We start from the raw sequence: 24,207 nt of genomic DNA on the forward strand, positions 1-24,207 counted from the left end.
TTTATACGCCACCCTGCAGGATATTCTACATGATAACTCCCCTTCAAGTAAAGAAAGGTCCCACAGCACAATTGTTAAGAGCAAGGGAGTTTGCCCCGGTGTCTTGACCAATATTTCTCCCTCAAGCTCCATGACTAAACAAAAAACTCATTATCACATTGCTGAGTGGGATTTTGCTGGGCACACATCCGCTGCTGCATTTAGGAACAGTCACTGCTCCTAAAATTCTGGTCCAGCGAGACCATCAACCACAAAACCTACAGACGAGATGTTGCACAGTCACAAGATTGGTTATTTCAATATTACAGGCTGCTTTTACTTTGCCTATCCTGCCACTGGTGAGGAGTGATGTTAACCCTGACCGATTAAATGACCATGATGGCCTTTTTATTAACGGAATTCCCATTTCGTGCTAAATTAAGGTAAGTGCAAGTTAATTTCAAACTGGGCTGTAAGCAAGCCAGCCATTGCTGTAACTTGCAATGCATAACACCATGCTAACTGCCGCACACAAAAATATTCAGGGAAGACCAGAGATCAGAAATCGAGATTTGTCTTGTAAAACTCCAAGTAAACTGAGAATCATAAAACAGTGAACCTTTGAACTCGGATTGCCAACAAATCATTGAGAATAGACCATAACACCATCCATTAGGCCACTCGGTCCATCGAGTGCTCCGCCATTTAATCATGGCTGATATTTTTCTCATCCCCATTCTCCTGCCTTCTCCCCATAACCCGACCCCCTTATTAATCAAGAACCTATCTATCTCTGTCTTCAAGATACTCAGTGATTTGGCCTCCACTGCCTTTTGCAGCAAAGAATGCCACAGATTCACCACCCTCTGCTTGTAAGCGTTTTGCCATTTACACATGGTTATATTTAAAGAGGTCAAACAGGTTACAGGTAGCAACAGGAAAGCAGTATTGATTGTCCCTTTATTTTAGGAAATGGCCCAAGACATTCGTATTAGCATATCATTGTGTACACCTTGGCTGAAGTCAGCTTTATTCAAGTGGAGTCCTGCATTTATGTATTTCTTAATCTTCCTGTCTGGCTCCCTTTGTCCTGGATCTGTTCCCATCTGTCCCACTGGCACCCCGCTGGGCTCCAGGTATCAGTTATGTCTGCTTTATTCTCTGTGTCTCCATCTTGTGTGTCAGGCAGCCATCTTCTGTGCCAAGTGCCCTTCTGAACCATTTCTCACTTCACTAGCTGGCATGCATTCATATTTCATCTTCTCCCCTCTTATTGCATTTTTAGTTGTCCTCTGCTCGCTTTCAAAGGCTTCCCAATCCTTTGGTTTCCCACTAATCCTCGCCAGTTTGTATGCTTTTTCTTTTGCTTTTATGTTGTCCTCTATTTCCCTCGTCAGCCATGGATGTTTTGTCCTCCACTTAGCATATTTCCTCCTCCTTGGGATGAATTTCTGTTGTGCCTCCCAAATAATCCCCCCAAAAACCCCTGCCATTGTTGTTCCACTGTCTTCCCTGCTAGGCTCCTTTTCCAATCAACTCTGGCCAGCTCCTCCCTCATGTCTTTGTCGTTACCCTTATTTAATTGTAAAACCGTTACATCCGATTCCAGCTTCTCTCTCAAAATACAGGGTAAATTCTATCATATTGTGGTCACTACTCCCTAAGGGTTCCTTCACCTTATGTTTCCTAATCAAGTCTGCCTCATTACACATCACTAACTCCAGAATTGCCTGTTCCCCAGTAGCTCTGTCACAAGCTGATCCAATAAAACATCTTAGCAATTCCACAAATTCCTTTTCTTGGGATCCACCACCAACCTGATTTTCCCAGCCCACCTGCATATTGAAGAGCCCTATGATTGCCTTTTTCACACGCCTTTTCTAGCTCCTGATTTATTTTCTGCCCCACGTCCTGATCACTGCTAAGGAGCCTGTACATAACTCCCATCAGAGTCTTTTTACCATTGTGATTCCCCAACTCTGCCCACAGAGATTCTATGCCTTCTGATCCTATATTGTTCCTTACTATCGATTTAACTTCACTCCTGACTAACAATGCAACCCCACCCCCTTTGCCCATAAGCCTGTCCTTTCGATAAGACACATTTCCTTGTATATTTCGATCCCAGCCCTGATCGCCTTGCAGTCACGTCTCTGTGATGCCCACAACATCGTACTGGTCAATTTCTATGTGCACATCAAGCTCATTTACCTTGTTCCATATACTGCGCGCAATCCATATACTGCGCGCAATTAGGTACAACACCTTCAGTCCTGGATTGACCACCTCCCTTCTCACACTTATCACCTTTTTTGCTCTGCCTGAGGGTGATGTTGTTCTCTTATTTTTGTTCTCTATTTCTCCATCAGTTCTTACCCCTTCTAAGCAAACGCTCTGGTTCCCACCCCCCTGCCATACTATCCTCCCGACTGACTGCCTGCCCTTTCTAGCGGTCACCCATCTATCTGCCTGGGAATGGGGAAAGAATCAGAGTTTTTTTGTTGTTGAAGCTTTTTATATTGCGTTCACTGGGACAATTTACAAGAATACCAAATGCAACAGCAACCTATAGTGCACGAGTATAGCTTGGCAGTTATCTGTCAGTCACCATCAACTACTGCATCTCCATGGCAACTCCTCTACCAACCATAGTCCACTTGCCAACTGATCAGCACACTCTTCTCATAAAGTGTAAATTCCCTTAATATTTGACATGCTTGCAAATTGTCTCAGTGTGTGTGTTAGAGGACGAAAAGCTTCAGAAAAAAGGACCCTTCTACTCAACGACGATTACTTTGTTTTCTAGTAAACATCAGGAATATTCAGCCTATTCTTTCTTCAGACTGAAATCACAGCTCTTAGCCTGATTCTCACCAAGAGTGGCCATTGAACATTTTCAGGGCAATTGCACACAAACTCTCAATACTATAGCTTTACACAAGTAAAATGTAACAGATGCTGAAAATCTGAAATGAAAAACAGAGAATGCTGGAAAAACCCAGCAGGTCTGGCAATGTGTGTGGAGAAACAGCTCGTCTCGAGCTGTGCCTTCAGTCTGTTCCATTTTAAAGAAAGAATAGGTTGAATATTTCTAAAGTTTACTGAAAATAGGACATTTTTTTCCCCCACTTTTACCGATGATTTGAAGAAAAAAAGATCCTTTCCCCATTCCCGATGATTTGCTGGCAGAGAGTTCAAAGGTTCTTTGTTTTATGGTTCTCAGTTTCCTGGAGGTTCACAAGACTCGTACAGATTTCTGATCACTGCTCTGCTCTGAATATTTTTGAGCGTGGAAAGTAACATTGCGTTGTCCATTGCAAGCTGTGACCATGGCAACCTCACTTACAGTCCATCACCAATTATAATGTATCCGGTTTGCGATCTGTCATCACAACTCCTGATCTTCTGATGCTCACATCACATCAACGAATAAAAAGAACATTGTTGCAGAGAAGTGAACCTTGGTGCCAAGAGCCTCATGCACGCAGCGGAGTTGGGGATGAGGGGGAGAACTGGCACTGTGGTAAAACTTCATATGGGAGGCTACATGCACTTCTGCCTGTTTGCACTTTCACCTGCTCACAATCTGCCAGCCAGTCCTCCAGTGACAGCAAGGTGCAGAATGAATAATATCTCAATTATTCGACCTTGTCAACATTATGCGGCAATTTAACAAAGCAGGGATACAGTCCCTTCAATGTTTGGCCACGGGTAGCATTTCCAATTTTATCAGCTTTGCTGGTATTATAAGCTAGATTTGATCTTTAGAGGGCCCCATTACACAGCAGTTGACCTTATCGCTTGAAAATGTTACTCCTTAATATCTGCTTTCAGTACATTCTCAACATGGAATTCTGAAAAAAAAACAGACGTGGTTTATGTTGGAACAACAGAATCCTGCAAAAGCCAACAAAGAATACCAGACTGACATTTATGTTGTGCTGGATTTACTAGTTTCTAAAGGGCACTTTGCTGATTTTCTTTTATTTCGACATTTTTTGGAGTGCCTTGGACCATTCCCAAACCCAAAGAAGCAAAGCAGCCTGCTGCTGATCCTTTGACAATGGCAGCCTGCTCTCAGACAGTCTGAGAGAGGAACAATACTCCCTCTAAGCACACAGCAAAAATAAATTTCCTTCATGCAGAACAGAGGGGGACATACAAATATATGAAAAGGAGGACAGGGAAAGGCAGGCTGATTTAACGGGTTTGCCTCAGCCACAATGCACCAAGCATCATAACAGTGAACACAGAAAAGGCCACCAAGGTGACTCACTGAGGCCATGTCTTTTTCCTCAGGTGGTTAGAAAAGATCCTGAGACTCTATTTTGAAGAAGAGCGGGTGGGAGGGTTCCCTGTCATTTGACATTCATCCCTCAATCAATAGCACAAAAAAAAACCTGGTCATAATTACATTGCTGTTTTAACGGTGCAAAAAATGGCTTCTGAGTTGCCTACATTATAACAGTGACTGTCCGCCACTAGTATCAGGTATTCGGATGAAAGGTCATCAACCTTGAACATTAACTCACTTTCTACACAAAAATGCTGCCTTTTTTGTTCTTTATAATATATTAACCCCAAACCCATAAACCTTTACGCTGTGCAGAAAAATAATCACGTGACACCTAACCAAATGACTTTGCAAATCCAAACAAACTACATCCACCAGTTTCCTTTCATTGACCCTGCTAGTTACACCTCAAAAATTTCTTATGATAACATCCTCCAGCAGACAGCCTACGTAGCGGGATAAGAGCCATGCTCGCATTAGCCTGATCTTCACCGCACCGGAAAACAAGACCACGTGTGGGACTGTCAATTCCAACTGGACGGCAGTGACAAGCATACCAGCACCCCTCGTACACTGAACACAAGCTTTACAGCACTCCCACAACAGAATGTCAAGAGCTTGTTGCAAAAGCATACAGTGCATCTAGCAGGCCGGTTTCCATAACACATGACTGGAACCTGCGCATCTATGTCAAAGCACAAAAATCAGTGACTATGCAGAGAAAAGACAAAGTTAATATCTCAGGTGTATACTCTTGGCCAGGATTTCAACAAACAGGAACCTGTCTTTCTCTTTACAGATGCTGACAGGCTTGCTGTACATTTGCTGCATTTTTACTGAATTTTCTTTCAGCCACTTGATTTTATCTACATCTTTGTACTGGTCTTGAGGTTACCGTCACAGTTTAGACAACTTATTCTGAAAGTATTACCCAACAATTAAGTGCGACCCATATACTCACAGCAGCCTGAGTAAATGGAAGGAAACATCACTTTGTTCCAGCCATGGTCCTTTGTCCCATTTGAAGAGCCCAAAGTCCTCAGCAACCTGTAATTACAGTAGTTTGGTCAGAGACTGCATATCAAAGTTTATTTTTCTGCTGGGAAGAGATGGGGAGGTTTGATTAGGCTACTTTTACTGGCATGAACACATACACTAAATGGCCTGCTCCAAGGTAGCAGCTATATGCCAACAACAACTTGCACCTTCAAGGTGGCAAAATGTCGAAAAGATGCTCCACAGGAGTGGTTTCAAGGATAGGTTTTAAAGGGAGTCTTAAAAAGAGGAGAACGCTGGTAGATTTTTTTTTATAAAGAGGCAATTTAGTGTGGCCAATCCACCTAGCCTGCACATCTTTTGGTTGTGGGAGCGAAACCCACACAAACACGGGGAGAATGTGCAAACTCCACACGTACAGTGACCCAGAGCCGGGATCGAACCTGGGACCTCGGCGCCGAGAGGCTGCAATGTCAACCACTGCGCCACCGTGATGCCCGAACGGTGGATAGGTTTAGAGACGGAATTCCTGAGACAAGGAATCAAGGATCTGACAGTACAGCCACCAATGGTGGAGCAATTAGCAAAATTCATGTGTGCTGACCACTCATTAAACCACACAAAAAAAAATTCTTGACTATACATTACATAGCAGCTTGTGGGATCTTACTATGTTTAAATGTCTCCCACACAACGGTGGCTTCAACTCTCAAGCCATTGGCATAAAGCACTTTTGAGGTGTCTAGAGGATGTAATAGGTGCTACATAAAGGCAGGCCTTTTCCTTTCTTCTGTACAGTGTCTAGGATACCACTGGAGGAAGGACAAATGGTCAAAGTGTGTCACAGCTGAACTCAAGACCCAGTCTGAGTCAGTGCTTCAAATCAGATTAAATTTCTCACCTGCACATCGCTCAATAAGGAACAAGGATAACACTGAAAGATCTGAGCAAACCCAACTAGCCATCTTTAAAAAAGTTACTCGTTTAGCTCGTATTATGGCTCAGATCTGTGGATCACCATTATAATGAGACTTCTGTACTTTATGAATCCAATATCACCAAGCGATTGAAGTAAAGTAAGTAACTTAGTAAGTTATTTACTTACTTATAGGGGTCTGGAGAACTGTGTACAGTTTTGGTCTCCTCATTTAAGGAAAGACATACCTGCCTTAGACAGGATGAACAATAAATTAACTCTTGGGGTAAGAGGGCTGCCTACAAGAGATTGAGTACCAGAGTCCCGACAGTGCAGAAGGAAGCTATTTGACCCATCGAGTCTGCATTGACCCTCTGAAAGAGCACCCCATCTAGCCCTATCGCCGTAACCCTACATAACCTGCACATGATCGGACACTAAGGGACAATTTAGCATGGCCAATCCACCTAACCTGCACATCTTTGGCCTGTGGGAGGAAACCGGGGACCCAGAAGAAACCCACGCAGACACGGAAAGAATGTGCAAACGCTACACGGTCACCGAAGGTCAGAATTCAATCCGTCTCCCAGGCTCTGTCAGGCAGCAGTGCTCACCACCATGCTGCCAAGGGAGTAGAACAGGCCTTCCTACCATTTAGAAGGACAAGAGGTGATTTCATTGACACATCAAATTCTTCTGGGATTTGAAATTGTATGAGCTGGATGAAGTGTCTACAGCATGGGCCCACAGTCTCAGAATAAGGGGTCAGCCATTTTGGAGTGAGATAAGCAGAAACAACTTCATTCAGGGAGTAGCAAACCTGTGAAATTCTCTACCCCAGCGAGCTATGGATGTTCAGTCACTGAATACATTCAAGACCGAAGACAATCCTTTATTTGGATACGAAGAATATTAAGGGATAGTACAAGAAGATGTAGTTGATGTAGAATATCATCCATGATCTTACTGAATAGGAAGACAGGCTGGAGAGATGGTCTATTCTTGCTTTTATTTCGTATGGTTCTTACGTAGCCAGCTAATATATTACAGGGAGCAACAACAGTTAACCTGCAGATTCCATTTAACAGCCAAAGTATAAAGCATGCTGCTTGAACATTACAAGCTTCTCTTCAACAGGTTATCACCACTGATTAGCATTGCAGAGACTAACAGACTAACCATACAGTCCGAGCAAAAAGGGAGAGAGAGAGATGCCCTTCAACACTAGAGCAGTTTAAGTTTGCAAAAACAAAGTTTAATATCAGTGTATTAATCATAAATTAAAATATTTTCAGAAGACTGAACAGGCTCACCTGCCTTAATGTTAAAATCTAGCTTCTTCTACATTCAAATTGGAAAGGAAGTTTCTATTTTATAACTCAGTGCGCGCAAATATTGAACTGCTATGGTGGTCTACGAATCTTTAAGTGGCCGAGTTGATGGGAGGAGAAAGGAAAATGTTCACTAACAGCTTGCAGATGACATCCGAGCTGGCTGCTAAGTACAGACACTGAAGTAAAGCATTAGAGATCACGCAATTCATGGCTTGGCTCTGCTTAAAAGTGGATCTGTCAGCACTCTAGATTCCGAATGGAAACTATGACTCCGACATTGTACTTAACACGCAAGCTTGGACTTTTGATAGGGGATTCGCACACGGGGATAACTACATGATGAATAATTCCATCCAATCCAACACCTATAATTAAATGATGGAATAGCTATCACTACACCATCAAAACCTTTAGACAGCTGGATCACTAAGACAGTTAACACTATATCAAACCATTGTGACCACATGCTTTTAATAATTGAGTTGGCAAATTTCAGACCAATTACTTCCAAAACCAACAGAATTATTGGGGGGTGGGGGGGGGGGGGGACGACGTGAAAAGAGTGTGGGGTGATGGTTATATACATCAATGATGAATCCAGCATATCACTGAGAAATCTGCACAGGTGGTGTCCCTAAAACCTGGATTCAAATCCTGCACAGATTTCTCCCTTCACGGTAAAGGTTGGACACAAAATATGTTTGGCCGTTCATGGCCTAGTTCTGAGACCTGCCACCCAAAATTGACCAAAATGGAGGGAAAAGTTGGCAGCTTCATTTCACAGGATCATAGAATGGTTGCAACACAGAGGGAGACCTTTAAGTCCATTGTGTCTGTGCCAGTTCTGTAAGAGCTACCGCCCTTTACCCACCCCCTGCCCTTTACCCACAGCCTTGCAAATTCTTTCTCCTCAAACAATTATGCAATTCCCTTATGCAAGCCTGAAATGAATCTGCATCCACTGCATTCTCAGGCAGAACAAAGGAGACAGTGGCGTAGTGGTATTGACACTGGACTAGGAATCCAGGTTCTGGGAACCCAGCTTCAAACCCCAAAATTTGAATTCGATAAAAATCTGCAATTCAAAGTAATTATGACCATGAAACCATCTGGTTCACTAATGTCCTTTAGGGAAGGGAATCTGCTGCTGTTTTAAAAAATGTATTTCCTTATAAACATGTATCAAAGCAGGTTACAGTCAATAAACACCCTGGGAAACATACTTCCCAATAATCAACTATACAGTCTGTACAGATTTTTCCCCTTTTTCACCCCCCCCCCCCCCCCCCCCTCCTCCTCCTCTGCGACAAACAGCTCCTCAAACACGGTCACAAACATACTCCAACTTTTCTCAAACTCCCCTCGTTGAGCCCCTTAACTCATACTTTACCTTCTCCAACCGTAGGAAGTCGTGCTGGTCACCCAACCATGCCGCTATCGCCGATGCCGACCGCCACCCCAGCACAATTTGCCACGACATCAGCCTTCCTCCTCTCCATGAGCTCCGGCTTCTCTGAAACCCCAAATATCGCCACCAAAGGGTCCGGGTCCACCTCCTCCTCCACTACATTGGCTAAGACCGTGAACACTCCCGCCCAGAATCTTCCGAATTTTTCACGACTCCAAAACATGGGCGCACGATTCGCTGGCCCCACCCACACCTCACACACTCATCTGCTACCCACTGAAAGAACCCACTCATTCTCGCCCGAGTCATATGCACCCTGTGCACCACCTTAAACTGTATCAGGCCCATCCTTGCACAAGAGGAGGTCCTATTTACCCTTCGCAGTGCCTCACTCCATACTCCTCAATTGATCTCCCCTCCAAACTCCGCTTCCCATTTCTCCTTGATCCCCTGCTCCCGAGCCACTGTATATATCCCAATTCTGGCAACCTAGGGAAACCCCTCCAGATCTTTCGCGCAAAGTCCCTAACCTGCAGATACCTGAACTCACTACCCTTCGGCAGCTCTACCCTCTCCCTTAGCTCCTCCAGACTAGCTCCTCCATCCTAACCCACTCTACCATTCTTCCCACCACCGCCGCACCTTGTCCACATTTGCCACCCAATAATAATGAAGCAAGTTTGGCAAAGCCAAATCTCCCTGCTGCCTCTGTCTTTGTAGCAGGGTCCTCCCCACCCTCGGCACCTTCCGTCCATACAAAGTCAAAGATGATCGTGTCCTTTCCAAAAAAAGGCCTTTGAAATAAAGATCGGGGGACTTCCGGTTGCGGCTATGACCAGCTAAGTCGCACGTTTGGCTGCTCCTGCTACAAAGGTGTTTTCGGGCCGATTGGAGGGCCCCAACGGCGCTGTAAGGACAAATCCCGGTGGGGGAAGGCTCCCTGAAGAGAACCAGACCAACTTTATGGTCGGTACCCGGAGTGGGGTGGTAAAGAAAGCAACAGCAGCTCCCAAAAAAAAGCGGGGGAAGAAGACCAAAATGGCGGCCGGTGGCGCACCCGAGGAATGGAGGAAATGGGCGGAGGAGCAGCAGGCCGCTCTCCTGCGCTTCTTTACGGAGCTGAAAATGGAGCTCTTGGAGTCAATGAATGCGACGACCACCAGGCTGATGGGAGCCCAGGCGACCCAAGAGGCGTCGATTCGGGAGCTGCAACAGGAGATGACTGTGAGGGAGGAGGAGGCCACGGTCCTCGTGGGAAAGGTAGAGGTGCACGAGGCACTCCACCTGAAATGGCAGAGCCGTTTTGAGGAGCTGGATACCCGAATGAGGCGGAAGAACCTGAGGATCTTGGGCCTGGCAGAAGGCCTGGAGGGGTCAGACCTCCCGGGATATGTAGCAGAAATGCTGAGCTCCCTGATGGGGGCAGGGGACGTCCCTTCGCCCCTGGAGCTGGAAGAGGCCTACAGGGTCATGGCTAGGAGGCCAAGAGCAAATGAGCCCCCGAGGGAGGTGCTGGTGCGGTTCCAGCGACTCAGCGATCGTGAGAGAGTGCTGGAGTGGGCCAAGAGGGAAAGGAGCAGCAAGTGGGAGAATTCGACGGTGAGGGTCTACCAGGACTGGAGTGCGGAGGTGGCAAAGCGGCGGGCCCGGTACAACCGGACGAAGGCGGTGCTACATGCAAAACGGATCAGGTTCGGAATGCTGCAGCCAGCGCGCTTGTGGGTCACCTACAGGAACCAACACCACTATTTTGAGTCCCCAGAGGAGGCGTGGGCCTTTGTACAGGAAGAGAAACTGGACTCGAATTAGACCCAGGGGATACTTGGCGGCCGTAGCCGCTCGGGTACTTTCAGCTGAATTCTTTGTTTGGATTTTGAACTCTTGCTGTGGTTTTTCTTCTGATGTTTTTTTTCCCCCTTTGCCAACTTCCCTTAGTTATTGTTATTGTGGTTATTCATGGTTATTTATGGTTATTTATGCTGTTTGGTAGAGGGCGACTGTTAAGTACATTGTTATTTGTTATTTATCTGTTATTTATAATGTTAAGTTGGGGAGGTGGGACGGGGGGGAGAGCAGATCGGGGATATGGGCTCCTAGGGGGGGTTCTTTTACAGGCATGGACGGGGACGGGGGTGGAACTGAAGATGGCGGGGTGGGGTGTGGCAGGGTGAAAGCGCGGGCTTTCCTCTGTTTTCCCGCGCATGGGGCAGAGGAGGGGGGAGGGGAGGAGTGCGGGGCGTGGCTAGCAATGGCGACCTTTCCCGCGCTGGAGCGGGGCCAGGGAGGAGTGGCAAGGGGGGGGGAGGCCCCCCCCCCCGAGCCGGGGGGAGTCGGAGTGTGGCAGGAGCAGCCGGGTCAGCGTGAACCAGCTGACTTACGGGAGTACGATGGAGGGTACATCGCGGCTAGGAGGGGTCCTAGCCTGGGGGGGGTGGAGGGGGGTTAGGGAGGGACACCGGGTTGCTGCTGAAAAGACCAGAAACGGGAAGTGGAGGACTGGAGAGGTGGGGGGAGGGGGACATCGTCATGGGGAGCGGGTCAGAAGGGGAGGGTCGACCCGGGGCGAGCAGGGAACAGGACATGGCTAATCGGCAGGGGAGGGGGGCGGGTCGTCCCGCGACCCGGCTGATCACTTGGAACGTGAGGGGGTTGAATGGGCCGGTCAAGAGATCAAGGGTATTCTCACACCTGAAGGGACTGAAGGCTGATGTAGCAATGTTACAGGAGACCCATTTGAAGGTAGTGGACCAGGTTCGCCTGAGAAGGGGGTGGGTGGGACAGGTGTTCCACTCTGGATTGGACGCAAAGAACCGGGGGGTGGCGATTCTGGTGGGAAAGAGGGTGTCGTTCGTGGCGGAGGAGGTGGTGGCGGATAAGGAGGGTAGGTATGTGATGGTGAAGGGTAAGCTGCAGGGGGAGAAAGTGGTGATGGTCAACGTATATGCCCCGAACTGGGATGACGCGGGTTTTATGAGGCGCCTATTGGGCCTCATTCCGGGACTGGAGGCAGGGGGCTTGATCATGGGGGGGGACTTTAACACAGTGCTGGACCCCGGGCTAGACAGATCGAGCTCAAGGACCAATAGGAGGCCGGCAGCGGCAGAAGTGCTGAGGGGGTACATGGAGCAGATGGGAGGAGTAGACCCATGGAGGTTTGGTAGGCCGAGGGCGAGGGAGTATTCCTTTTTCTCCCACGTCCATAGAGTGTACTCCAGAATCGATTTCTTCGTGTTGAGCAGGGGGCTGATCCCGAGGGTGCGGGAAGCTGAGTACTCGGCCATTGCGATCTCTGATCATGCACCGCATTGGGTGGATGTGGAAATGGGGGAGGCGCGGGACCAGCGCCCGCTGTGGCGGCTGGATGTGGGGCTGTTAGCGGACGACGAGGTGTGTAAAAGGGTCCGGAAGAGCATTGAGAGCTATCTGGACTTGAATGACACGGGTGAGGTGCAGGTGGGGATGGTCTGGGAGGCCCTGAAGGCAGTGATCAGGGGAGAGCTGATCTCCATAAGGGCGCACAGGGAAAGAAAGGAGAGGCAAGAGAGGGAGAGGCTGGTGGGGGAGCTATTGGAAGTGGATAGGAGATATGCGGAGGCACCAGAGGAGGGGCTGCTGGGAGAACGGCGCAGCCTGCAGGTCAAGTTCGACCTGCTGACCACCAGGAAGGCAGAGACGCAGTGGAGAAGGGCACAGGGCGCGGTCTATGAGTATGGGGAAAAGGCGAGCAGGATGCTGGCACACCAGCTTCGCAAACGAGATGCGGCTAGGGAGATTGGGGGAGTGAAGGAGAGGGGCGGGAAGGTAGTGCAGAAGGGGCAAGAAGTGAACGGGGTCTTCAGGGATTTTTACAAGGAGTTGTATCGGTCTGAGCCGCCGACGAGGAGAGGGGGAATGGAGGACTTCCTAAACAAATTGAGGTTCCCAAGGGTCCAGGAGGGGCTGGTAGAAGGGCTGGGGGCGCCAATAGGGCTAGAGGAGCTAGTCAAGGGAATAGGTCAGATGCAAGCGGGGAAGGCGCCGGGGCCAGATGGGTTCCCGGTGGAATTCTATAAGAAAAATGTGGACTTGGTGGGACCGGTACTGGTACGAGCCTTTAATGAGGCGCGAGAGGGGGGGGTTCTGCCCCCGACAATGTCGCAGGCTCTGATCTCCCTGATATTGAAGCGGGATAAAGACCCCGTGCAGTGCGGGTCCTACAGGCCTATCTCGCTTCTGAACGTGGATGCCAAGTTGCTGGCAAAGATCCTGGCAGCTAGAATAGAGGATTGTGTGCCAGGGGTAATCCATGAGGACCAGACGGGGTTCGTGAAGGGGCGGCAGCTCAACACGAACGTGCGGAGATTGCTGAATGTAATTATGATGCCGGCAGTGGAGGGGGGGGCGGAGATAGTGGTAGCGCTGGACGCGGAGAAGGCATTCGATAGGGTGGAGTGGGAGTACCTGTGGGAGACGTTGGAACGGTTTGGGTTTGGGGAAGGGTTTATTAAGTGGGTGAAGTTGCTCTACTCGGCCCCGACGGCGAGTGTAGTGACAAACGGGAGGAGGTCGGAGTATTTCGGGCTCCACCGAGGGACCAGGCAGGGATGTCCCCTATCCCCCCTACTTTTCGCACTGGCGATTGAACCGTTGGCGATGGCACTGAGGGGTTCAGGGGGGTGGAGAGGACTGACTAGGGGAGGGGAGGAACATCGAGTATCGCTGTATGCGGATGATCTACTGCTGTACGTGGCAGACCCAGAAGGGGGAATGCCGGAGATAATGGAACTATTAGCAGAGTTTGGGGACTTTTCGGGGTACAAACTAAATTTGGGCAAAAGCGAGGTTTTTGTGATACACCCGGGGGACCAGGGAGAGGGTATTGGGAGACTCCCCTTCAAGCGAGCAGGAAAGAGCTTTAGGTACTTAGGGGTGCAGGTGGCAAGGAACTGGGGGACCCTCCACAAGTTGAATTTTTCCAGGCTGGTGGAACAGATGGAGGAGGAATTTAAGAGGTGGGACATGGTACCGTTGTCGCTGGCGGGGAGGGTGCAGTCAATCAAAATGACGGTCCTCCCAAGGTTCTTGTTTTTATTTCAGTGCTTGCCCATCTTCCTCCCTAGGGCCTTCTTCAAAAAGGTGACGAGTAGCATCATGAGCTACGTGTGGGCGCATGGCACCCCAAGGGTGAGGAGGGTCTTTTTGGAGCGGAGTAGGGACAGTGGAGGGCTGGCACTGCCCAATCTCTCGGGGTACTACTGGGCGGCAAATGTGTCAATGGTGCGCAAGTGGATGATGGAAGGGGAGGGGGCAGCTTGGAAACGAATGGAGAGGGCGTCCTGTGGTAACACAAGCCTGGGGGCCCTAGTAACGGCACCATGGCCGCTCCCCCCCACGAGGTACACCACGAGCCCGGTGGTGGCGGCCACCCTCAAGATATGGGGGCAGTGGAGGCGACATAGGGGGGAAATGGGAGGTCTGTTGGCGGCGCCAATAAGAGGGAACCATAGATTCATCCCGGGGAACATCGACGGGGGATTTCAGAGCTGGTACAGGGTGGGCATACGGCAGCTGAAGGACCTGTTTATAGAGGGGAGGTTTGCGAGCCTGGGAGGGCTGGAGGAGAAGTTCGAGCTCCCCCCGGGAAACATGTTCAGATATTTACAAGTGAAGGCATTTGCTAGGCGGCAGGTGGAGGGGTTTCCCCTGCTCCCCAGTAAGGGGGCGAGTGATAGGGTGCTCTCGGGGGTCTGGGTCGGAGGGGGGAAGATATCAGACATCTACAAGATAATGCAGGAGGCGGAAGCAGCATCAGGGGAGGAGCTGAAAGCCAAGTGGGAAGGGGAGCTGGGAGAGCAGATAGAAGACGGGACGTGGGCGGATGCACTGGAGAAGGTCAACTCTTCCTCCTCGTGTGCGAGACTGAGCCTCATTCAATTTAAGGTGCTGCATAGAGCTCACATGACGGGGACAAGGATGAGCCGGTTCTTTGGGGGTGAGGACAGGTGTGTCAGATGTCTGGGAAGCCCAGCGAACCATGTGCATATGTTCTGGGCATGTCCGGTGCTGGAAGGGTTCTGGAAGGGGGTGGCAAGGACGGTGTCGAAGGTGGTGGGGTCCAGGGTCAAACCAGGATGGGGGCTTGCGATCTTTGGGGTCGGGGTAGAACCGGGGGTACAGGAGGCTAGGGAGGCCGGAATACTGGCCTTTGCGTCCCTAGTGGCTCGACGAAGGATATTAATTCAATGGAAGGACGCGAGGCCTCCAAGCGTTGAAACTTGGATTAACGATATGGCTAGCTATATTCAGCTAGAAAGGATCAAATTTGCCCTGAGAGGGTCGGTACAGGGATTCGCCAGGCGGTGGCAACCTTTCCTTGACTTTTTAGATCAGAGATAGACGTTCGGGGTCGTGGCAGCAGCAACCCGGGGGGGGGGGGGGGGGGGGGGGGGGGGGGGGGGGGGGGAGGGGGGGAGGAGGGAGGGGGGGGGGGAGGGAGGGGGGGAGGGGAGGGGGGGGCAGCAAGGGTCGTGGGGGGACATACACGACTGTAACGCGGGCAAGTCTGCTCGCTGCTCATGTCTGAAACTGTAGGCTGCCTTGTTTGTTAAGGTTGCCCGGGGGGGGGGGGGGGGGGGGGGGGGGGGGGGGGGGGGAAGAAGACTGGTGCGCGCGAGAGGGCGGGCGAGGGAGGGACATTTGCCTAGAGGGATTGTGTTGTAAATAATTTAAAAATTAGTAGGGGTAAATGTTTGTATGGAAAAACTCTTTCAATAAAAATTATTTAAAAAAAAGAAATAAAGATCGGGAGATCTTGAAAGATAAACAAGAACCTGAGCAGAATATTAATTTTCACCACTTGGACCTTCCCTGCCGACATTAAGTGCTCGGTATCCCACCTCTTAAGATCCTCCCTGGCCTCCTCCACCAGCTTCGTCAAGTTCCACTTATGGATCCCCTTCCATTCCCTCCCTACCCAAATCTCCAAATACCTAAACCTATCCCTCGCTACTGTAAATGGCATCCCCCCTACATTAGCCCGCTGTGCCAGCTCATTCACCGGAAATACCTCACTTTTCCCTGCATTCAGCTTGTACCCCAAGAACCCTCCAAACCTCCCCAGCAGGCCCATAATCCTTCCCATACTCTCCAACGGATCCGAAACATACAGCAAGAGGTGATTGGCATAGAGTGATACCTGTGCTCCCTCTGTCCCCTCATAACCCCTTGCCACTCCTCCGACCCCCTGAGAACCATCGCCAATGGCTCTATGGCCAGCGCAAATAGCAGCGGTGACATTGGGCACCCCTGCCTAGTACTCCTGTGTAAGTCAAAGCTTTGTGAGCTCATATCATTCGTCCTCACCCTTGCTGCCACATACAGCAACCACACCCATGCCACAAATGTAGACCTTCCCAAAACCCTTGAACAAGTACCGCCACTCCACCCGATCAAATGCCTTCTCCGCGTCCATGGACACCACCACCATCGGTACCAGAGCCCCCAGTGGATTCTTCACCACATTCAACAGCCATCTTATATTACTCACGAGCTGCCTGCCCTTCACAAAGCCTGTTTGATCTTCTGCAACCACCCCCAGGATACAGTCCTCCATTCTCCCCGCCAACAACTCAGCCAAGACTTTCACATGAGTGTTCAGTAGTGATATGGGTTTATAGAACCCACATTCCACCGGATCCTTCAATTTTGTTGGGATTAGTGTGATTACTTCCTGCGTCATCGTCTCCGGCAACTCCCCCCCTCTCCAGTGCTTTATTAAACGCCCCCAACAGATGTGGTGCGCATTCCTTACAAAATTCCGCCGGTACCCATCCGGCCCAGGGGCCTTTCCCGACTTCATACCCCTAATGCCATCCAGCACCTCCCTCAGCCCCAGGGGCTCCTCCAACTCCTGCCTCTTTGTTTCCTCCACACAGGGAAATTCCAGCTCGTCCAGAAACCACCCCGTATCCCCTTGCTCTCCCCTCCGGGTCCGCCTCCTAAAGTCCCTGGTAATACTCCCTCAATATCTCATTTATCTCCCCTGGCTCCAACATCACATCCCAGCCCCTGTCCGTATCTTCAATATTTCCCTGGACACAGCCTGCTTCCGCAGCTGGTGGAAGAGCATGCGGCTCGCCTTCTCCCCATACTCATTGCATCCCTCTTGCCCTACGCCGTTGCCCTCCCACCCTCCCCGTTGTCAGCCTGTCAAACTGCCACTGCAACTTTTTCCTCCTCGACAATCCCTCCTCACCAATCCCTCCTCGAATATTCCCTGTCCACCTCCACTATCTCGCTCACTAGACGGTCATGTTCCACACTCCTTTCCTCATCCGCACGAGCCGTAAACAAAATAAGTTCTCCCCAGACCACTGCCTTCAGTGCTCCGCAAAAAATGGCCGCCGACTCCTCCCCATTGATTCAACTCTGTATACTCCTTAATCGCAGGCCACACCTTATTACCTCCATCCACCAACAATCCCGAGTCAAACCTCCACCCCGGCCTCTGCTCTCGTCACAATCTAAACCAAATCTCCAGCTAGTGGGGCGCATGGTACGCGATAACTATCCCCACATACTCTGCCCCCTCCACCCCAACCAAAATCTCCCAACTCGCTACAAAGTAGTCAATCCTCGAATACAACTTATGGACATGTGAAAAGAAGGAATACCTTCTTCCCCCTGGGTTCTGAAAACGACAATGGATCCACTATACCCATCCTCTCCATAAACCTCCCAGGCTCCCTTGCCATTCGTACCCTACCCATCAACCTGAGGCTCGACCTATCCATCCTCGACTGTAGGACAGTTAAAATCTCCTCTCATGATCAACTGGTGCGTGGCCAAATCCGGGATCGCTGCCAGCAACCCTCTCATAAAACCCATATCATCCCAATTTGGGGCATACACACTTACCAACACCACCGGTGCCCCTTCCAATACCCCACTCACAATCACATATCTCCCACCCGGATGACTCACCACCTTCGCACTCACATATCCCATTTTTTTGCTCATTAAAATTGCCACTCTTCTCAATTTCAAATCAAACCCCGGGTGAAAAACCTGCCCGACCCACCCCTTCCTTAACCTAACCTGGTCCTTCACAGGGAGGTGCATTGCCTGCCGAAAGACCACCCTTTCAGGCTCCTGAGTTGCGCCAACACCCGTGTCCTTTTAACCGGCACATTCAGTCCCCGGACGTTCCACGTTACCAGCTTACCGGAGTCTTACGTCTCCAGTCCCCTCTACTGTCCATCATCCTCCCTACTTAACTCCCGCCCCCTTGCTTCCAACCTATACCGAGCCCATCCCAGATGACCACTTTCTCTGCCCCTCATCATGTCATCTGCTGCTTTTACGTAGTCTGGCCTACATATGACTACAAATTCACAGTAATGTGGTTGACTCTTCAATGTTCCCTCAAGGGCAATTAGGGATGGGGAATAAAAATATTTTTTCAAAATTCCAGATCCTAATGACATGCTGCATACTAACGTTTTTCCCCAGATCTACATTGCTTCTTTGACCATTCACCTTAAAAATTGGTGTATGTCTGGTGTACTACCCTTCAGCCAATGGGAACAGTTTCTCCCCATTTACTCTGTCCAGCTCCCTCTTGATTTGGAACACCTCTATCAAATCTACTCCCAAATGTATTTTCTCAAAAAAAAACACAGCCCCAACTTCTCCAATCTATCCTTGTAACTTTAGTCACTCAGGAACCATTCTCATGAATCTTTTCTGCACACTCTCTAATATCGCCACGTCCTTCCAAAAGTCTGGTGCCCAAAACTGGACACAATACTCCAGCTAAGGCTGAACCAGGGTTTTATACATATTCAATATAACCTGCTCACTTTATGTATGCCTCTATTTATAAAACCCAGAATCTCATACACCTTGTTAACCAGTCAGGGTTTAAGCTTGACTGATGAGCGAAATAGCAGCATTCTGATATAATACAGGGCCACTCTGAGACCGGGACAAAAGCATGTTGTTGAGGGGCTTTTAGTCTGCATCTGGCCTATGCCAGTGACAACCAAAAAGATGACAGCACTGGCGTCATTTAAATAGAACAATATGTGTGGACAAAAAACCCAGTAAAATATGAGAGGAAATTTTAATTAAGAGGGGTGCAATTTATCACTGGGAGCTTTTCCCCACCCTTCCAATTTGGAGATACAAACCTTTAGACAACTGTAGTTTCACAATCCATTTAAGGTTGCTTGAGCAATGTTACTTAATCCTGAAAAAGTGGGGAATTATCTGCATGGTACTGTGGTAATAAATTTAACACTCTTATTTTCTGATGTAGGTTCGAACAAGATCAAATTCACTTCAAAATTAAATAAATTTAATTTATTTACGGTAGCATGGTGGTTAGCATCAATGCTTCACAGCGCCAGGGTCCCAGGTTCGATTCCCGGCTGGGTCACTGTCTGTGTGGAGTCTGCACGTCCTCCCTGTGTGTGCGTGGGTTTCCTCCGGGTGCTCCGGTTTCCTCCCACAGTCCAAAGATGTGCGGGTTAGGTGGATTGGCCATGCTAAATTGCCCGTAGTGTAAGGTTAATGGGGGGATTGTTGGGTTACGGGTATACAGGTTACGTGGGTTTAAGTAGGGTGATCATTGCTCGGCACAACATCGAGGGCCGAAGGGCCTGTTCTGTGCTGTACTGTTCTATGTTCTATGTTCTAAACAGTTCAGAAGCAGGCCCATTCAGTTTATTTATTATGGCAAGGAATGGGTTTCAACACTGTACGGCATACCACTGAGCCACTTTCCGAGGCAAATGCAAAATCCAGAACAAACAAGGTGAGAGGCTTTGCTTCATGCTGTTTGTTTTACTTCAACTGAAATAGCCAAGACAAAATGTAGGACATTGAGCCTTAGATACTGGGATCAAAAATACATGGGGTCAATCTGGACGAGTTGATGCTCACTTTACACTAACAAATTCAAACCAAAAGCCTGGCTTTCCTGATTTGATCATCTGAAATACGTCATTACAAAAACCACAAACATGTTTTCAATGAAAACTTTAGAAGCATTACTAGTTTTTTGAAGCCTCATAGGGGAGAACACGTGTTCCAAGAGTGGTTCGCACAGTTACTGAAAAGAAGAGTCCTAGAACATAGAACATACAGTGCAGAAGGAGGCCATTCGGCCCATCGTGTCTGCACCGACCGACCCACTTAAGCCCTCACTTCCACCCTATCCCCGCAACCCAATACCCCTCTGAACCATTTTGGACACTAAGGGCAATTTGTCATGGCCAATCTACCTAACCTGCACGTCTTTGGACGGTGGGAGGAAACCAGAGCACCCGGAGGAAACCCACGCAGAAACGAGGAGAATGTGCAGACTCCACACAGACTGTGCGGACTCCACACAGACAGTGACCCAGTGGGGAATCGAACTGGGACCCTGCTGCTGTGAAGCCCACAGTGCTAACCACTTGTGCTACCGTGCTGCCCACAGTCCTCTTGGAAAAGCTGACTGTGTTTTTATTCAAACTTAAATCTGAAATGGCCTGTATAGAAAAACATAGAAAAATACAGCACAGAACAGGCCCTTCGGCCCACGATGTTGTGCCAAACCTTTGTCCTAGGTTAATCATAGATTACCATAGAATTTACAGTGCAGAAGGCGGCCATTCAAGTCTGCACCGGCTCTTGGAAAGAGCACCCTACCCGAGGTCAACACCCTCACCCTACCCCCATAACCCAGTAACCCCACCCAACACTAAGGGCAATTTTGGACACTAAGGGCAATTTTGGACACTAAGGGCAATTTAGCATGGCCAATCCACCTAATCTGCACATCTTTGGACTGTGGGAAGAAACCGGAGCACCCGGAGGAAACCCACGCAGACACGGGGAGGACGTGCAGACTCAGCACAGACAGTGACCCAAGCCGGAATCGAAACTGGGACTCTGGAGCTGTGAAGCAATTGTGCTACCTACAGTGCTACCGTGCTGCCCCAAGAACAAATTAATCTACACTCCATTATTCTACCGTAATCCATGTGCCTATCCAATATTACAGAGGATTACTAAGGAATGTTTCGATGCTGTGGTAGGTGTGGTAACGATTCCCTTCTCTCCATCACTGATGCCTCCTGATTTTGGCTGTCTATGCTCTAAACTCTATTTCCCAACAAAATGGAAGTCGTTGTTGTTGACATACACTGGTGACACTTTATGGACAACCTGTGGCTAGATAGATCAAATCAGGAAGAAGCTACTTTCCAAATCAGAGTTTGGGATTTTTCCCCCCCCCCAACGTCTCCACACTCAATTTTCAATCAATAAATCAAGTCTCTGCAACCAAAGCCTGTTGCCAATAATGGATGTGTGTGTCCAGGTTCAGCGACCAGTGCAGAACCACGATAAACAGAATTGAAAACAATTTCAGTTCAAACAAATTGGGCAGATTTGCTGATAGATGGAATAATGCACAGAAGCAAAAGGACATAAACGAATAACACTACAAATATCAACGTTGCACATCGTAGCAACTGTCATGTCCAAATAATCAACGAGTCCAAAATCTTTCCATTTTCCTTAAAGACAGTGTCACAGTGCTTTGGGTGGTATGTTACGCGAGAACAATTGCTCAATTAAGGGAGATGGTGGCGGGGTGCAATGACATTGGACTAGTAGCCCAGAGGCTCTGGGAACATTGGTTTGTATCCAATCATTGCAGCTATGGAATTTCAATTCAATTAATAAATTAAGAATATTTTTTAAAAGCCAGTTTCAGTAATGATAACCAAGAAACTATCATAAGAACATAAAAACAAGAAGCAGGAGTAGGCAGCGCGCTAGCACAGTGGTTAGCACTGTTGCATCTCAGCTCCAGGGTCAATTCCCAGCTTGGGTGGCTGTCGAGCCGTGTCTGCATGGGTTTCTTCTTACAGTCCAAAGATGTGCAGGTTAGGGAGATTGGCCATGCTAAATTGCCCTTAGTGTCCAAAACCGAGGTTAGGTGGGGTTACTGGGGATAGGGTAGAGGTGTGGGATGATCTTTCCAACGGCCAGTGCAGGCTCAATGGGCCAAATCATAAAATTTACAGTGCAGAAGAGGCCATTCGGCTCATCGGGTGTGTACTGGCCCTTGGAAAGAGCACCCCATTTAAGCCCCACATCTCCACCATATCCCCGTAATCCAGTAACCCCACCTAACCTTTTTTTGGGACACGAAGGGCAATTTATCATGGCCAAACCACCAAGCCCATATATCTTTGGACTGTGGGAGGAAACCGGAGCACCCGGAGGAAACCCACGCGGCTACGGGGAGAACGTGCAGACCCGCACAGACAGTGACCAAAGCCGGGAATCGAAGCCGGGCCCGGACGGGGTCCCTGGTTGCACTCAGAGCCTGCGCGGACCAGCTGGCAGATGTGTTCATGGACATCTTTAACCTGTCTCTACTCCACTCCACGATCCCCACCTGCTTCAAGAAGACCACCATCATACTGGTGCCAAAGAAGAACCAGGCAACGTGCCACAATGACTACCCTCCGGTGGCCCTGATTTCAGTCGTTATGAAGTGCTTTGAGAGGTTGGTCATGAAGCCCATCACCTCCATACTCCCAGAATGCTTTGATCCACTGCAATTCGCATACCGTTGCAACCGGTCCACAGCAGACGCCATTTCACTGGCCCTACACTCATCCCCAGAGCATCTCGACAACAAAGACTCCTACATCAGTCTCCTATTTATTGATTACAGCTCCGCCTTCAACGCCATAATCCCAGCCAAGCTCATATCAAAGCTCCAAGACCTAGGGCTTGCCTCCTCACTCTGCAACTGGATCCTCGACTTCCTGACCCAAGGCTACAATCAGTAAGAATAAATAACATCTCCTCCACAATAGACCTCAATACCGGGGCCCTGCAAGGCTGCGTACTTAGCCCCCAACTCTACTTCCTGTACACACATGACTGCGCGGCAAAATTTGGTTCCAATTCCATCTACAGGTTTGCTAACAATAGGACCATAGTAAGCCGGATCTCGAATAACGACGGGTCAGAATACAGGAGGGAGATAGAGAACCTAGTGGAATTGTGCAGCGACAACAATCTCTCCAGAATGCCAGCAAAACTAAAGAGCTGGTCATTGACTTCAGGAAGCAAAGTACTGTACACACTCCTGTCAGCATCAACGGGGCCGAGGTGGAGATGGTTAGCAGTTACAACTTCCTAGGGGTGCACATTACCAAAAATCTGCCCAGGTCCACCCACGTCGACGCTACCACCAAGAAAGCACAACAGCGCCTATACTTCCTCAGGAAACTAAGGAAATTCGGCATGTCCACATTAACCCGTACCAACTTTTACAGATGCACCATAGAAAGCATCCTATCTGGCTGCATCACAGCCTGGTATGGCAACTGCTCAGCCCAGGACCGCAAGAAACTTCAGAGAGTTGTGAACACTGTCCAGTCTATCATACGAACCTGCCTCCCATCCATTGACTCCATCTACACCTCCCACTGCCTGGGGAAAGCGGGCAGCATAATCAAAGACCCCTCCCATCGGCTTACTCACTCTTCCAACTTCTTCCATCGGGCAGGAGATACATAAATCTGAGAACACGCACAAACAGACTCAAAAACAGCTTCTTCCTCGCTGTTATCAGACTTCTAAACAACCCTCTTATGGACTGACCTCATTAACACTACACCCGTGTATGCTTCATCCGATGCCGGTGCTTATGTAGTTACATTGTGTACCTTGTGTTGCCCTATTATGTATTTTCTTTACTTTTCATGTACTGAATGATCTGTTGAGCTGCTCACAGAAAAATAATTTTCACTGTACCTCGGTACACGTGACAATAAACAAATCCAATCCAACCTCGGACGCGGGTGCCGTGAAGCAACCATGCTAACCACTGTGCTACCGTGCTGCCCCACTGGCCTCCTCCTGCACTGTAAATTGCAGAATGGCCTCTTGCTGCACTGTAAATTCTATGATTTTATGATCTGGCCCCTCGAGCCTTCTCCACCATTCAATAAGATCATGGCTGAACTTTTTAAAAAAATAAATAAATAAAAATAAATTGCTTATTGTCACAAGTAGGCTTGAAATGAAGTTACTGTGAAAAGCCCCTAGTCGCCACATTCCGGCGCCTGTTCGGGGAGGCTGTTACGGGAATCGAACCGTGCTGCTGGCCTGCTTGGTCTGCTTTCAAAGCCAGCGATTTAGCTGTGTGCTAAACAGCCCCTTAAAAAAATATAATGATAATCGCTTATTGTCACGAGTAGGCTTCAAATGAAGTTACTGTGAAAAG

The 24,207-nt window shown here is 48.9% G+C and overlaps 1 protein-coding gene across 1 annotated transcript in view; it reads right to left on the reverse strand.

The window, feature by feature from the left end:
* Positions 1-24,207, reverse strand: part of ndufa10 (NADH:ubiquinone oxidoreductase subunit A10) — a 94,397-nt gene that overhangs the window by 14,234 nt on the left and 55,956 nt on the right. The window contains exon 8 of the mRNA XM_038788083.1: positions 5,235-5,320. Within this exon, the coding sequence (XP_038644011.1) occupies positions 5,235-5,320 (86 nt within the window). The remainder of the gene's footprint in view (positions 1-5,234; positions 5,321-24,207) is intronic.

This window comes from Scyliorhinus canicula, chromosome 2 (assembly GCF_902713615.1).
Source record: "Scyliorhinus canicula chromosome 2, sScyCan1.1, whole genome shotgun sequence".
NCBI classification, from domain to species: domain Eukaryota; kingdom Metazoa; phylum Chordata; class Chondrichthyes; order Carcharhiniformes; family Scyliorhinidae; genus Scyliorhinus; species Scyliorhinus canicula.